The sequence below is a fragment of the Ammodytes marinus genome (assembly GCF_949987685.1).
Source record: "Ammodytes marinus genome assembly, chromosome: 19".
NCBI lineage: Eukaryota > Metazoa > Chordata > Actinopteri > Uranoscopiformes > Ammodytidae > Ammodytes > Ammodytes marinus.
This window is the reverse complement of record NC_137223.1, coordinates 23,386,165-23,401,164: the sequence shown is the minus strand read 5'-3', so window position 1 is coordinate 23,401,164 and position 15,000 is coordinate 23,386,165. Positions and strand designations below refer to the sequence as shown.

General features: G+C 40.4%; 1 protein-coding gene across 1 annotated transcript in view; it reads right to left on the bottom strand.

Moving 5' to 3' along the window:
* Window positions 1–15,000, bottom strand: part of scara5 (scavenger receptor class A, member 5 (putative)) — a 96,693-nt gene that overhangs the window by 54,186 nt on the left and 27,507 nt on the right. The window contains 4 exon segments of the mRNA XM_080047565.1: window positions 4,933–5,101; window positions 5,732–5,858; window positions 6,584–6,762; window positions 7,151–7,344. Coding sequence (XP_079903691.1) covers window positions 4,933–5,101; window positions 5,732–5,858; window positions 6,584–6,762; window positions 7,151–7,344 — 669 coding nt within the window.

The following is a 15,000-nucleotide window of genomic DNA, read 5'->3' as shown; positions in this document are numbered from 1 at the left end:
ACACACACACACACACACACACACTCACCCCCCCCCCCCCCCCACACACATACATTTAGATGCGTCTAAATTTAACCCACAATTGTTTCCAGGCTTTATGAAAGGGAACAGCATCCCACCCACATGTAAGGCAGACACAGAATCAGTTTGAGTTCCGATCAATCAGCCCGGGCCCTTCGTCCCCTGCCAGCATTACGTCATAGCATACCTATTCTGATTTTTAACAAGCTAGTGTGGAGTCATTTAGTGCCCTGCTGGCAACAACAGTGTGTGTGTGTGAGTGTGTGTGTGTGTGTGAGAGAGAGAGAGTGTGTGTTTGTGTGAGTGAGTGTGTGTGTGTGTGTGTCATACCACGTCGGCACTAATCAAATACGAACCGATTGGAGGAAGAACATTCGAGAAGTTGCTCAATTCCCCCCGGGGGCTTTGTAATGTGAAAAAACTCACGTTCTCATGCTAGTAACACACACACACACACACACACACACACACACACACACACACACACACACACACACACACACACACACACACACACACACACACACACACACACACACACACACACACACACACACACACACACACACACACACACACACACACACAAATGAATAATCACCTTCTCATGCTTGTAGGGTCACTTGCATTCAATCACAGTGTGAACATGTATTGGACCATACATGGCCCATTGTAAATGATCTGGTTCCCAACACCCCAAAGGAATTCATTAAACTAAGACCGAAAGTCTCACGTTCCCATAGGCCTTTCTGTGTTGTTCACATGGTTTTGATGTAGTTTTTCTAACTCGCTTTACATTTTACACAAGGCGCGGATGTCTTGTTTTGTAAATCTCACATTGTACATCCATGGAGTTCATTTTCTCTGTCCTGTATGTTTCCGTTTGCGGTTGTTTTGGACGCGTGCATGATACGGTTATCCATAAAGTCCCGTCTTGGTCGATTAAGTTCATGTTTTTTTTAGGTTTCAGTGATCAGGACAGGAGTCAGTGATATTGGATTGCTGTGTGTGCACTGAAAAAAAGACAGTGTTAATACACAGCCTAGGCTCTGTAAACAGGCATATTGCTAGGTATGGTGGGGACCCCCTTTGTTTACATACCCTTTGTTTTGTGCCTAGGCTGTGTATTAACACTGTCCTTTCTTTCCAGTGCACACACCGTACTAGCAGATCATGAGGAGATATTCACTGATTTTGTCAACAAGCGTTCTCCAGAATCACCGGCTCCACCTTCTACTCTGAATGCAATTATTCAAGAAAATTTTTTTTAATACATTTTTAATACATCAATTGTGTGTATTATCATGTTTACAGCTGCTTTATATGTTGATAAGTCATGGCGTGCACAAGTGTTTTAGGGTCAGACATGAAAATATACAGACAAAATCAAGAGACCAGTCTGGATTTTTCTTAAATCTTCATCTCTACATTACTTATTGAAAATGCTCTAAATGACAAGATTTTTATAGTGAATTTGGTAGAAATGTTGTCAGTAGTTTATATTATAAAGCCAAAATGTTCATTCTACTCAAACCTATGCCTATAAATAGTAAAACGAGAGACACTGAACATTTGGAGTGGTCTCTTCATTTTAAACCACAGTCTCCTGTTGCCGGCAGCCCTTCCTCTTACGTCTCTGCTTGAACGACTATATTCCTGCAACGTTTGAAACTGATCTGTTGCAGAATAAGCCCCAGAGCTTGTTGTGTAAAAAACCAGCTTTTTATTGAAAAATTGCACAAAGCCCCGATAACTCAGTGATAAATACATTGCATTACATTCCTCTTGCTGCCAAAGTGCTGACAGGTATGTAGCGTTGAAACTAAAACTCTCAACCACAGACATTTGGTTTCAGTGAGACGTTCTGAGAAGCTGAAAACAGAGAGAGAGATTTAAAAAGAAAACTTTCTATTTAAAGGGGGAGTGAGTGATTCTGGATATTGTTGTTGTCAAAATCACTTTTTTGGGTAAAAATCAGTGAATATCTCCTCATGATCTGCTACCTGTCAGTACTGTATAAGCACATGTACTCTGTTAACTGGTATGTAACAAACTGGGCCAACCGTATCTATCAACATGACCGTTTACAAAGCCTAGGCTGTGTATTAACACTGGACTTTTTTTCAGCACACACAGTGGGTAGAAGTAGCGAATCATGAGGAGATACAGTATTAACAGATTTTGTCAACATGCATTCTCCAGAATTGCTGACTCCACCTAGGGATACACCGATCCACTATTTTTAGCTCCGATCCGATTCCGATATCTGGGTTTTGGATATCGGCCGATACGATACTGTCCGATACAATATCCTAATTATTATAAAAAAAAATTGTTGGTGGTGAGGTTATGTGTAAGGTTAGGAATGCTTAAGCAATTCTAATTTAAAAGAGCAAGATATAGTATACACAAATGCATATAGGTTTATCTTAAAGCTGTAGTGTGTAATATGACATCATCAAGTAAGTTCTAGAAAGTTCTTGAATGCAACGCTCCCTGGGTAACCCCAACACTTTAGAATAATAACAGAAGCTACAGTGGCCTTCAAGGACAAGAACATTTCTACATTTTAAACAATGCACCTGATGATATTGCAACTATGACACTTCCAAAATGGCAGTGACAAGGCCTTGGTCCAAAGTATGGAGAAATATGGACATATATGAGACCCTTTCTAAGGAAAAAAAAAATATTATAAAAAAAAAATCATCTAATATGCACTAAATTAAACGTACTTATGGATATTATAATTATTTTCTACAAAATCTGCTAAGAAATAAAACCCAAAATTCTACACACTGCAGGTTTAAAGGCAGACTATGCAATATTTTAATGAAAATATCAATTATAGAGTCACACAAAAATAATCCTTCTCAATGATCACTTCTGCCCCACTAGAATATGTGGTGGTGTGTTTGTCTGAACAGTCTTCCGCTCTCTGGCTGTATTTTACATAGTAGAATTTGTCACAGTGCAGAAGCCTCTCCACTTCCTTGACTTGGGCTAGCTCACTGGCTAACAAACTGGTACTATATGTCTAACTAGAAAGTGGTGTCCTCTCTCTCCACCGAACGTCGGCGCATTCTTGCACAGGCTCGTTCGCTCTATCATAAAAAAATAAAAAAATAATAATATCGGAGCTGACAGTCCGATATCCGATATGCAGATTTCGGCCATATTGGACCCGATACCGATACTGTATCAGATCGGCCCCATCCCTAACTCCACCTTTAAGTCACTAGCAGAGAAACACATATGTGTTGCGTCTGTGTGTTGGGACATGGCTCTGGTTAGAGGGAGAAGACAGAACACAGGTCGACACGCTAACAAGCTAAAACCACAGCATGGCGACGCTTGTGGCACGGCTACTTTCTGAAAACACATGTCTGTGGCTCAGCATTACACTGGGCCCGTGGAACAACAGCTTTAGGTTATGATAGTTTTTAGATCAAAACATTTCTGTGGCCATAGTTTTCAGATTGTTTTTCAGCACACACACAGTACGGACAAGTAGATCATGAGGAGAAAATCACTGATTTTGCCTTAACTGACTTTGACAACAAGCATTCTCCAGAATCGCTGACTCCACTTTTAATAACGTCACATTGGAATATTGCTGTTGAAAATAAATAGTTCTATGTATACTGATGTCTTAAAAAAAACTCACCTTTTCAACCCAATTGAGCTCAGTTCAAACTTAGACATCTAGACGCTGTTTCACCTTCAAATCACCAACTCACCGCTGACTGGAAAGGAGCACTAAAGCTACTCACACAGACTCTTACAGGGGAAGTTACACAGGCACTTGGACATTTCAAGCCCAACCAGAGAGGCACTTGAGAAGTCCAAGTGCTTCTATGGTGTCACAGTTGGACCAAAATGAACCACAAAATTGTCCCCTTGCTTTGGGCCAAATCACTGTTAAAGTCGCTACGAGGAACTTTCAGTTTTTGTTAATTCTAGCACCCCCTCTGGACAACGGCGGTACAGTTTTTACTACACCAGCTCTTGTTCCTGCGTATACCCATGACAAAGGCATTAAGAAAAACTATATACAATAAAAATAGCATTCTTTGCACTGATGGCCTCGTTTTCTGTTACATGTAATTTATGGTCATCAGATAGAGGAATAAGACTGTTTCAGAAATATTTAAAAGTTCCTCATAGCACCTTTAACTTAAAAGAAATATGCCAATTTTGTGGTCAGAGCAGCAAACTGAGCGTACATTAGTTTGTATGATCTGACCTTCTAGTATGGTGACGTTCTTGAGGGCCATATACTTACATTTTCACAGTGTGTTACAAAGCCTAACAATTAGGCAAGAAAAACAACCAACCAACATATAACAAAACACAACCAGATAATGTGAAGAACAAGGACAGTAAACAAATAAAACATGAATAAAAGGTATCTGATCTTTGTGGCGCAGTGGGTAATTTTTGTGTGTGTTATTTATATGCATTTAATTGTACAGTATCAAGAGGGATATTGCACAGTAAATTTTGAAGTGTTAAAACAACACTAAAAGAGTTCAATTTAACACCATTTCCGAGTGTATTTGGTCCCACTCAGAATTGGAGTTAAATTAACTCTCTTCAAAGTGTTACAATTTTAGAGTTAAATTAACTCAAAATAGAGTTAAAAATACACTGTATAGTGTTATTTAAAGCCTTATAGAGTACTTTCTACACCCCGTCTTTTAACTACCGAAATTGACACCAACACTAGGAGGCATTCTACTCCAGCTGTTGTTATATTAACTCAGATAGAGTTAATGGAGTTTGACACTGCATATTTAACACTGGGGAATTTACTGTGTGGATACATTTCACTGTTGATTTTGTAATATTTTATTATGTAAATAAATAAAAAGAAGTTTAAAAAAAATAAACAAATATTTTTAATCTGACCTTCTAGTATGGTGACGTTCTTGAGGGCCATGCTGTGCTCCCAGTCCTTCAGACGCAGATCTTCAGTGATGGTGTTGAGTATCTCCATCTCGTTCCTGAGCTGAGCCTCGGTGTGGACGTGAGTCACCCACAGACTGCTGGTGTCCTCTGTGATGTTACTGATCTGGATCTGAGCACAAGAAATAATATATAGTAGAGTCAAGTTGAAGTTTATTTAAATAGCACATTAAAAACAACCTCAGCTGACCAAAGTGCTGTACAGGCTCAAAACACAATACAAAACAACATATAAGCTGACAATGAAAATAAAAACACATTTAAAAACACATATAAATAGGAGCATAACAATGTACTGCACTGTGTAACATTTTACTTTGTGCATCCTAATTCTTTTTCAGAAGTAGATTTAAAGTTGCTACGAGGAAATTTCAGTTGTTGTTGATTCTAGCGCTTCCTTTGGACAAAAGCGGTAGTGTTTTCACGACATCAGTGCCTTCCTCAAGATCTTGAACTGCAAGACGATGATGAATCAAAGTACATTTTTATTTAGTACTGCTTCGGGAAACACAGTATGCTCCGGTCTAACTGCCTTAAATCGTTTTTTTTCACAGGGATTTGGACCTGAGCAAAGGCATAAATAACAACTATATAAAAATACTATTCTTTTTGCTGATGGTCTCGTTTGCTGTTACATGTACTAAATGATCATCAGAGGAAAAATTAGACTGTTTCAGAAATAATTAAAAGTTCCTCATAGCACCTTTATCGTGTAGGTAATTTAGTATGAGACGTTATGAACCTGTAGGTCTTGTATCTTCAGGTGATGGACGCTGATGTCGTTGCTGAAGGTGTGATTGACAGCTCCCACCGTCCAGTTCACATCGTCCAGTTTCTCTCTCAGTTTGCTCACCTGTCCCGAGGTCTCCCTGGAACAGAAAACACAACTTTATTAATTTACTTAGTGTTACATTTTTTAAATATATTTTTGAAAGATAATTTTTGGGCATTTTTACTTTATTTTTTGGAGAGACAGAAGTGAAATGGGGCAGAGGGGGGAATGACATGCAGAGAACGACCCGGGCTGGATTCTAACCCGGGTCTGCTGTGAAGAGGACTGAGACTCATGTGTATTTCACAACGAGCACCCCCATGATATTTTTACAGTATTTTCACCTTTATTTGACAGTTGAAGAGTTGACAGAGTGGAAATGGACAGAGAGAGAGAGAGAGAGATAGAGAGAGAGAGAGGTGAGAGCGAGAGAGAGGGAGGGAGAGAGAGGTGAGAGAGACAGGGAGAGAGTGACAGAGAGAGAGAGAGAGAGAGAGAGAGAGAGGGAGAGAGTGACAGAGAGAGAGAGAGAGACAGGGAGAGAGTGACATAGAGAGAGAGAGAGAGAGAGAGAGAGAGAGAGAGAGACAGAGAGACAGAGAGAGAGAGAGAGAGAGAGAGAGAGAGAGAGAGAGAGAGAGAGAGAGGTGATAGAGAGAGGGGTATGACATGCAATGAACTAACCCAGGTCTGCTGTGACAAGGACTGAGCAGGAATGGTACAAGTTCTACCCACTACACCACGGGAGAACCCCAAGCCCCCCCCCCCCCCACCCCACACACACACACACAATCTAATATTTTGAAAAAGCCCAATATGAACCTTAGCAGGACGTCCTGTTCTCGTAGCCATGTGGATGCGCGGGACACCTCCACGTTTAACCCCGTCAGGTTCCTGCTGGCGGAGCTGCTCAGATGGGACAGTCTGTCGTCCAGCTGCACCAGGTAACCCTCCGACTGCAGGGAGTGAGACTGGATACTCCTCAGCTCCAACTCCAGGCTCTGGGGGTGGGTGGAAGGACAAAGACATGTTAGTTTTAATTGTTTTCCTGTTTAAAAAGGTGCTTTGAGGAACTTTTAAATATTTCTGAAACAGTCTCATTTTCCCTCTGATGATCATAAATGACATGTAACAGCAAACAAGACCATCAGTGCAAAGAATACTATTTTTATTTAGTCTTTCTTAATGCCTTTGTCATGGGTATATGCTCACCCAGGAACTACAGCTGGCGGAGTAAAAACACTAGGCTGCACGAGTGAACACAAACTTTAAGCCCTTAACACCCTTAAGGTTTTTTTTGCTGGGAGTTCTTCCCTCAGTCAAGCTAAGGGTCTAAGGGCAGAGGGTGTCATAATGTGTAACTTTTATCAAAGTCTTGTGTTGTCATACTTTGATGAAGACCTCGAGCCTCTGCAGCCAGTCGCTGTGGTTCTGAAAGAGGTTCTCTAGTTTCCAGATGTTCTCCAGTAGATCAGCCTGAGCGGAGGCTTCGCTCTGCTGCTGCTGCCGAGACCCTGCGGACCCCCGGGACGCATTCTGCATCAAGACCTCCTGACCCGCGGAGGAGACCTGGGACCTAGACACTGGGGGAGGGAGGAGGGGGGGGGGGGAAATAATCATTATCAATTATCATCATAAAATCATTATGAGTCATCAGGCCATACCCTTGAGATTTTGCTCAACAACCAGACACTGAGAAACTGTTTCCCCCCGTCTGTCATGGTAAAACTCATGATGACTTGTTTCATGAGTTTGTGGAAAAATAATCTTTTTAAAATTAATCAGATTATTTTATTTTTTTAACTTTTTATGTTGATTTTTCAAAATAAAACAGATTTTTTTCCTAACTGGCAGTCAGACTTGTAGTCACATATAGGGGAGGTGGTAGGATAGAGAGTGGGGATGGTACAGGTGTATGTGCCTTGTATGTTTGTTTTTAACATGTGCTTGTATGTTTTTTAATGTGGCTATGTTTCATATGTGTATTTTTATGATTGTTTAAAAGCCCCTCTAGGGAGACAGGCATTGGAAAAAAGCAGTAGCTATCAATGCTGGGATGCTTTACATTGGAGATATGTTGTTCAAGTGTCAACATATGTGTTAACATCTGTCCCCTATATATGAAATAAAAATAAAATTAAAAAAACTAAAACTATAGAGTGAGATTTGTTACGGGGGTTGAATCACCGATCCCTCGTTGACGTCAAAGTCCCCTAAATCGAATTTCGATCTTGATCAATCACTTCACTGTCAGCGTGGACCGAGCCAGCACGTTAATACACAGCAGATGGTGATATTCAGTCACCTGCACTTTGCTTGGGTCGTCTATTTTCTTCCAAATGTAATGTTGTGTCAGATAAAGACCTTAATATTTTTATGAGTTCGAACCCTGTTTCCACAGTTGGCGCACTGTGAGTTTCTTAGTATTCGGTGTGTGTGTGTGTGTGTGTGTGTGTGCGTGTGTGTGTGTGTGTGTGTGTGTGTGTGCACGGTCGGACGCAGTGGAAATTCTGTCTGCATGTTGACTGATGTTGAAGTTGGCCTTTCCTTGTTACTGTCAGTCCAATACTCGCAGGGGAGAAAGTATTAACCCGGATTGTTTGAAAAGTAAAAAGATATGACGTAAATATTCCTGGAAAGCAAACCCAGTGCTTTTCACGCAAGACACTGTAAGAACTAGACGTATTGAACTTTTTTTTGTAAAGATTAATTTTTGGCAATTTCAAGCTTTATTTGATAGTACAGAGTTGAAATGGGGAGACAGAGAGAAAGAGAGAGAGGGGGAATGACCTGCAGTAAAGGTCCACAGGTCGGATTTGAACCCGCAACCACTGCAACGAAGGCCAGAGCCAAAATAGTACACTATCAACTACGCCACCGGAGCAGCCCGTTTTTTTTTTAACCTTTATTTCTACAGGTATATCCCATTGAGTCCGAAGACTCTTTTGCAAGGGAGACCTGTTTTCCTTTCCCACGTTACCATTCACACACACATTCTTACACCGATAGCAGCAGGCTAACTAACGACATTCACACGAGGCAAGGTGGGTGAAGTGTCTTGCCCAAGGACACAACAACTATGACACAAGTGGCAGGGCGGGGATCGAACCTCCAACCCTTTGATCATCAGCCGACCCGCTCTACTAACTGAGCCACAGTCGCCCCATGTGCCTTTTAAGCAGTTCCCCCAAAAAGTAATTTGAAAATGATCAAACATTCACCAAAGACATAGCATTTCAGCTCAGCATTTCAGGAAATAGATCATTTCCTTAATTTCAGGGCATTCGTGCCTTTTGTTTCCAGCCAGTTGGACTAATATTGTAACTTGTTATTTCGTTGAACGGCCCCATAAATCACTCCAACGCCTACAGCTTGTAAAAAAATATTGTTGCCAGGGAAACTCACGAGAACTACAACTTAATTTCTGGCTTTGTTGCACTGGTTACCTGTGGCCTTCAAAATGTGTCCTTGTTTCTTGCTACATTGCTGACCTCGTAATAATAATAATTTAATAATGTATTCGATTTATATAGCGTTTTTCTCGGTTGTTTTACAGTGTGTAATATCGAGGGTATTCAGCAGCATCCAGTGGTGGGATTCTACATGTCAGCGCTCCCTTGTTAAAGCTGCAGTGTGTAGAATTTTGGGTTTTATTTCCTAGCAGATTTTGTTGAAAGTAATTATAATATCCAGAAGTACATTTAATTTAGTGCATAATAGCTGAAAAAAATGTTTTCATTATTTTTTTTTCCCTTAGAAAGGGTCTCATATGTCCATATTTCTGCATATTTTGGACCAAGGCCTAGTGCCGCCATCTTGAAAGTGTCATAGTTGGAATGTCATCAGGTGCATTGTTTAAAATTTAGAATTGTTCTTGTCCTTGAAGGCCACTGAAGCTTCTGTTATTATTCGAAAGGGTTGGGGTTACCCAGGGAGCGTCGCATTCTAGAACTTTGTAGAACTTTCTTGATGATGTCATATTACACACTGCACCTTTAACTTGTAAACACGCACAAAGTAAATGCATGAATTCAAACCAACAGGGACAATATGTTCTCCTTGAAAGGTTTGTGGGAACAACACGATCTGAACTACAAACGCAGACACACACACACACACACACGCACGCACGCACGCACGCACGCACGCACGCACACACACACCGTGCCTAATGAGAAAAAGCTTCTCGGTCTCATGTTATGTCGAGGGGCATGTTGCGCTGGTAACGGGCCGACTGATATTTTGAAACCGGAATCCTTGGGCGTTCTAGAACATGACGACATTCTGTCTCTGCAGGGACCGATGTTATGTGTGCAGAGTGAAATGAAAGCTCACATGGAAGAAGAAAGGATTTAGCCGGGAAGTGGCAGGAAGCAGATAATTCCCCTCAACACATGAGGAGTTGACACGCTGAAGCCGCTAAGAGCCTACACACACACACACACACACACACACACACACACACACAATCTGCATGTTTTTCTTTCCACATATATCAAAGACAGTGTAAGAGTGTTCCTGTGTGTCAGTGTGTGTGTGTGTGTGTGTGTGTGTGTGTGTGTGTGTGTGTGTGTGCTTGTACATGCAACTTTGTGAGGACTAGTTTTAGCTTTTAAGAGTGAGTGAGGACATTTTGCCAGGAGGTTCTCACTTCTTCAAAGGGCTGTTTGAGGGTTAACACTAGGTTTTAAGGTTCAGGCATGAATTAGGTTTATGTTAGGGTAGGGGCTAAAGAATGCATTATGTCAATGAGTGTCCTCACAAAGATAGAAGTAAGAATGTGTGTGTGTGTGTGTGTGTGTGTGTGTGTGTGTGTGTGTGTGTGTGTGTGTGTGGTTTCACATCAAGGCCAAGAAACGTCAACATGACCTCAGAGGAAGAAAAGTGTTGCAAATTCACACTGGCGCAAACGAACCGTCGAAATTCCCGATAATTATGTGTGTTAGCTTTAATGCTAATGACCTGAAAACCTAAATAAACTGAAATCTCTCCACTACACAGAGAGACGTAATTGCTAAATGATGGTCAGTTAGCCGACACACACACACACACACACACACACACACACACACACACACACACACACACACACACACACACACACACACACACACTTATCTGACCACTTCAGATGACGTAATCCCCGGCTCTTTGCTCGACAGGATTTGAAAACAACACACATGGGGGGAAAAGCCCAGAACTGTTATTGTGGCAGAAATGCAAAGCGTGGTTTACATAGTAGAAACGGTCCAATCATTTTACTACTTGGAGAGAATGAGTTAAAAAATGAATGGCGTACTAATATTTATTATTACATCAGGAGTACCAGCCATAACTAAAACTTTTTGTTACGGAAAAAAGTTAAACAATGTCCTTGTTTTGTCCAAATAGACTCAAGACTTTATTTACAATAAGTTAACTTCTTACTTTCAGTGTGTTGAAGTGACATTCAAAAAAAAAAAAAAAAAAATATATATATATATATATATATATATAGGGTTTGTTATGATATTGCATGAATCAAATATTGAAGATCATATCCTCGGATCAATAATCTTGAGAAATGTGTTCTCTAAACTAAAAATGTTATCAGTCATTATCGTTTTTTTTAAAATAAAATCATGTCTTGTCTTGTCTCAGCTCCTGAAAACATGACCATAATGATGTATGGTGGATCCTACTTATTAATGAATTTAACAGAAATCAATTTAAAACAAATAAAGTATCAGCGATTGATTGATTATTGTATTTGGCTTCAGTAACCCCAGTATGATAAACTTCCAAATGTTTTCCTGAAGTCTTGATGGAGCACATGGGCCACTGTTGCCTCAAATATGTCATAAAACCAAAGCACTTGACTTCTAACTAAGAGTGTTGCTAATAGGGAAAAGCCCCGAGGAGATTAGCAAGGGAAAGGAAGACAAATCCGTTGTTAATAAAGTGTGAACAATCCACAGTGGTGAAAAAAAATTAAAGTTTTGAGTTTTTTCACTCAAAGAAGTTCATTTTTGGGCAGCACAGAATCTTCCCAAAACAATGACGAAATAAAAACAATTATAAAACGGGTGGCTTAAATCCAGTGATCTGATTGGTTCCTAACTGTTGTATAATGGGCCTATACAACTGCTATGACGTCCAATCAGTTTGCAGAGTTCCATATATCATATAACACAAACTCCACTCCGCTTAGTGTAAATGTAATCCAAGAAATAGAGGAACTGAGGGCTGTGTTTTCTTGCTGTACACACACACACACACACACACACACACACACACACACACACACACACACACACACACACACACACACACACACACACACACACACACACACACACACACACACACACACACACACACACACACACACACACACACACACACACACACACACACACACACACAAAAGGTGCAGAATTACATTACTTAAACCACAGACAATTTGTTTGGCGGTTGTGGGTTCTCACAGTACACACATAGAGTATCTTTGAGTGAAGACATTCAAACTTATAATCATATCTTTGGCCAGAACACATTTGGACAGATTTTTTTAACCACTATTTTTGCCTAAAGGAATAATCAATTACCAACGGAAACCACTCTGTCCACTAATTGGTGTCTGTTAAACTTTCGCTCTGTTAACATGTGGTGGAGAGCTCTGCGTTTACAATCAACTGAACCAGTGAGGTCAGCTAATCTGCCCGGTAACTCAATGGATTGTTTTTTTTTTTTTTTAAGATAATTTTTTGGCATTTTCAAGCTTTATAAGCTATTACAGAGTTGAAATGGGGAGACAGAGAGAGAGAGAGAGAGAGAGAGGGGGGATGACCTGCAGTAAAGGTCCACGGGACGGATTTGAACCCGCGACCACTGCAATGAAGGGCCGAGCCAATATGGTACGCGCTCCATCCACTACGCCACCGGAGCGCCCGGTAACTCAATACATTTTAAAGATTTTTTTTTCTATTCACACTAGAGATGTGATAATGGATTGTATTGGCCAATTGAATAAGCTATAAACACTGTTGTAGTGAGGGCAACTTAAACCGAGAGAGAGGGGGGGATGACCTGCAGTAAAGGTCCACGGGACGGATTTGAACCCGCGACCTCTGCAACGAAGGCCGGAGCCAATATGGTACGCGCTCTATCCACTACACCACTATTGTTCTTGTTCATGTTGAAAATATGAAAAAAAACCAATGAATATATTGATATAAAAAATAATACCATATTGCGTTCTTAAAATATTAGGCACACAAGAGTTGACGTCCCAGTGACTTTTCCCCTCCAAATATAAGTTCATCCTTGAGTCAGTGTCGACATTTTTGCGAACTGTTTTTCACAAGAATGGCCCGACCAGAAAGCAAAACACATAACATAGTAACAAGGTAACTAGATTTCTTCATTCATTCATTCTCAATACCCTACACTGTTTATGTGTGTGTGTGTGTGTGTGTGTGTGTGTGTGTGTGTGTGTGTGTGTGTGTAGGTGTGTGTGTGTGTGTGTGTGTGTATGTGTAGGTGTGTAGGTGTGTGTGTGTGTGTGAATTAAGTGATCTCCCAGCAGTTTGCGGTCTTGACTAGTCATGAAATAAAACCCAATTTTGTCTGAGATTCGAGACAAGACAGAGTGAAAATCCAGCCCGTTCTAAGACGAAACCAACACCTTCAGAAATATGTCTCAAAAACCGTTACTACAGCACTGAAAACAATGACAAAGCAGTTCACAGGTCTCTATGTGTCTCAATGAGATTACCTGTATGAATATAAGGCAAGGCAAGTTTATTTATATAGCACAATTCAAACACAAGGCCACTCAAAGTGCTTTACAGGGGCAAGATTAAAATACATAAAACACATTAGAAGACATTTAAAAGCGAATGAAAAGAAGTAAAACATTTAAATAACATAAAAAGTACAGGTTAAAATGGAAACAGAAAAGTCTTCAGACTCGATTTAAAAGAACTGAGGGTTGCAGCAGACCTCAAGTTTTAAGTCAAATAATTGTTTTACTTTGAAATTTAACAAATATAACATGTTTCCAAATTATAAATTCAACGAGATGCGGAGTAACATGAGCATTTTTGTTTGTCATGTTTGTGCTCAAAGGCCAGAAAGGTGGGTAAAGATAGTTTGACATATTCAAGTTTATATACGAAAAGACAGACATGTGCCATACGTAAACTGAAGTGGGTTAAACCTGCAGTGTGTAGAATTTTGGGTTTTATTTCCTAGCAGATTTTGTAGAAAGTAATTCTAATATCCATAAGTACATTTAATTTAGTGCATAATAGCTGAAAAAAACATTTTGATTTTTTTTCCCCCTTAGAAAGGGTCTCATATATGTCTCATATATGTCCATATTTCACACACACACACACACACACACACACACACACACACACACACACACACACACACACACACACACACACACACACGTCTGTAGCATATTATGTAGGATGGGAAAGTCATCGTGTGTCTATTCCGTTCCCCCCCAATTATTTCCTCTTTATTACACACACACACACACACACACACACACACACACACACACACATGGCAGCGATATTCAAAACACATTAGGACTTAATTTACAGCTTCATGGTGTTTGAGTCCATCTGACAGGAACAGGACAGTCATGTATCAAATGCTGAGAGAGCAACAGCTGGCAAGCAGTGTGTCATTATGCATTTTTGGTTCATTCCTTTCACGGTCTGTCTGTCTGTCTGTCTGTCTGTCTGTCTGTCTGTCTGTCTGTCTGTCTGTCTGTCTGTCTGTCTGTCTGTCTGTCTGTCTGTCTCTCTTATATATAAGTTTGCAGTTGACAATATATGCAGCATTGCAAAAGCTTCCCCTATACTTGACATACAGTATATGACTATATTAGGACACAACATATGGGGCGAATACAGTATTGTGAAGTAAGGCTGCAACAGGAGTTTGTTTAAAATGTGAGTTTTTAAAATTCCACATAAAGTTTTCCAAGGCTGTGGACACTTTTTGAGTTGGGAAGCGGAGGGTCACCGGTTCAAGCCCAGCACGGACCAGACTTAAAATGTGGATTGGTAGTTAAAGAAGTGCCAGTCCACCTCTTTGGCAATGCAGAAGGGACCGCTGAACATGACTTTCACCCACTAACTACCGGTATATGCATTTTTTAAATACTTGCTTGCTAGTTTACTTTTCATCCTTATGCTTGGAGAAGAAGACAAAGTATCAACTGGGTACTGAATTAA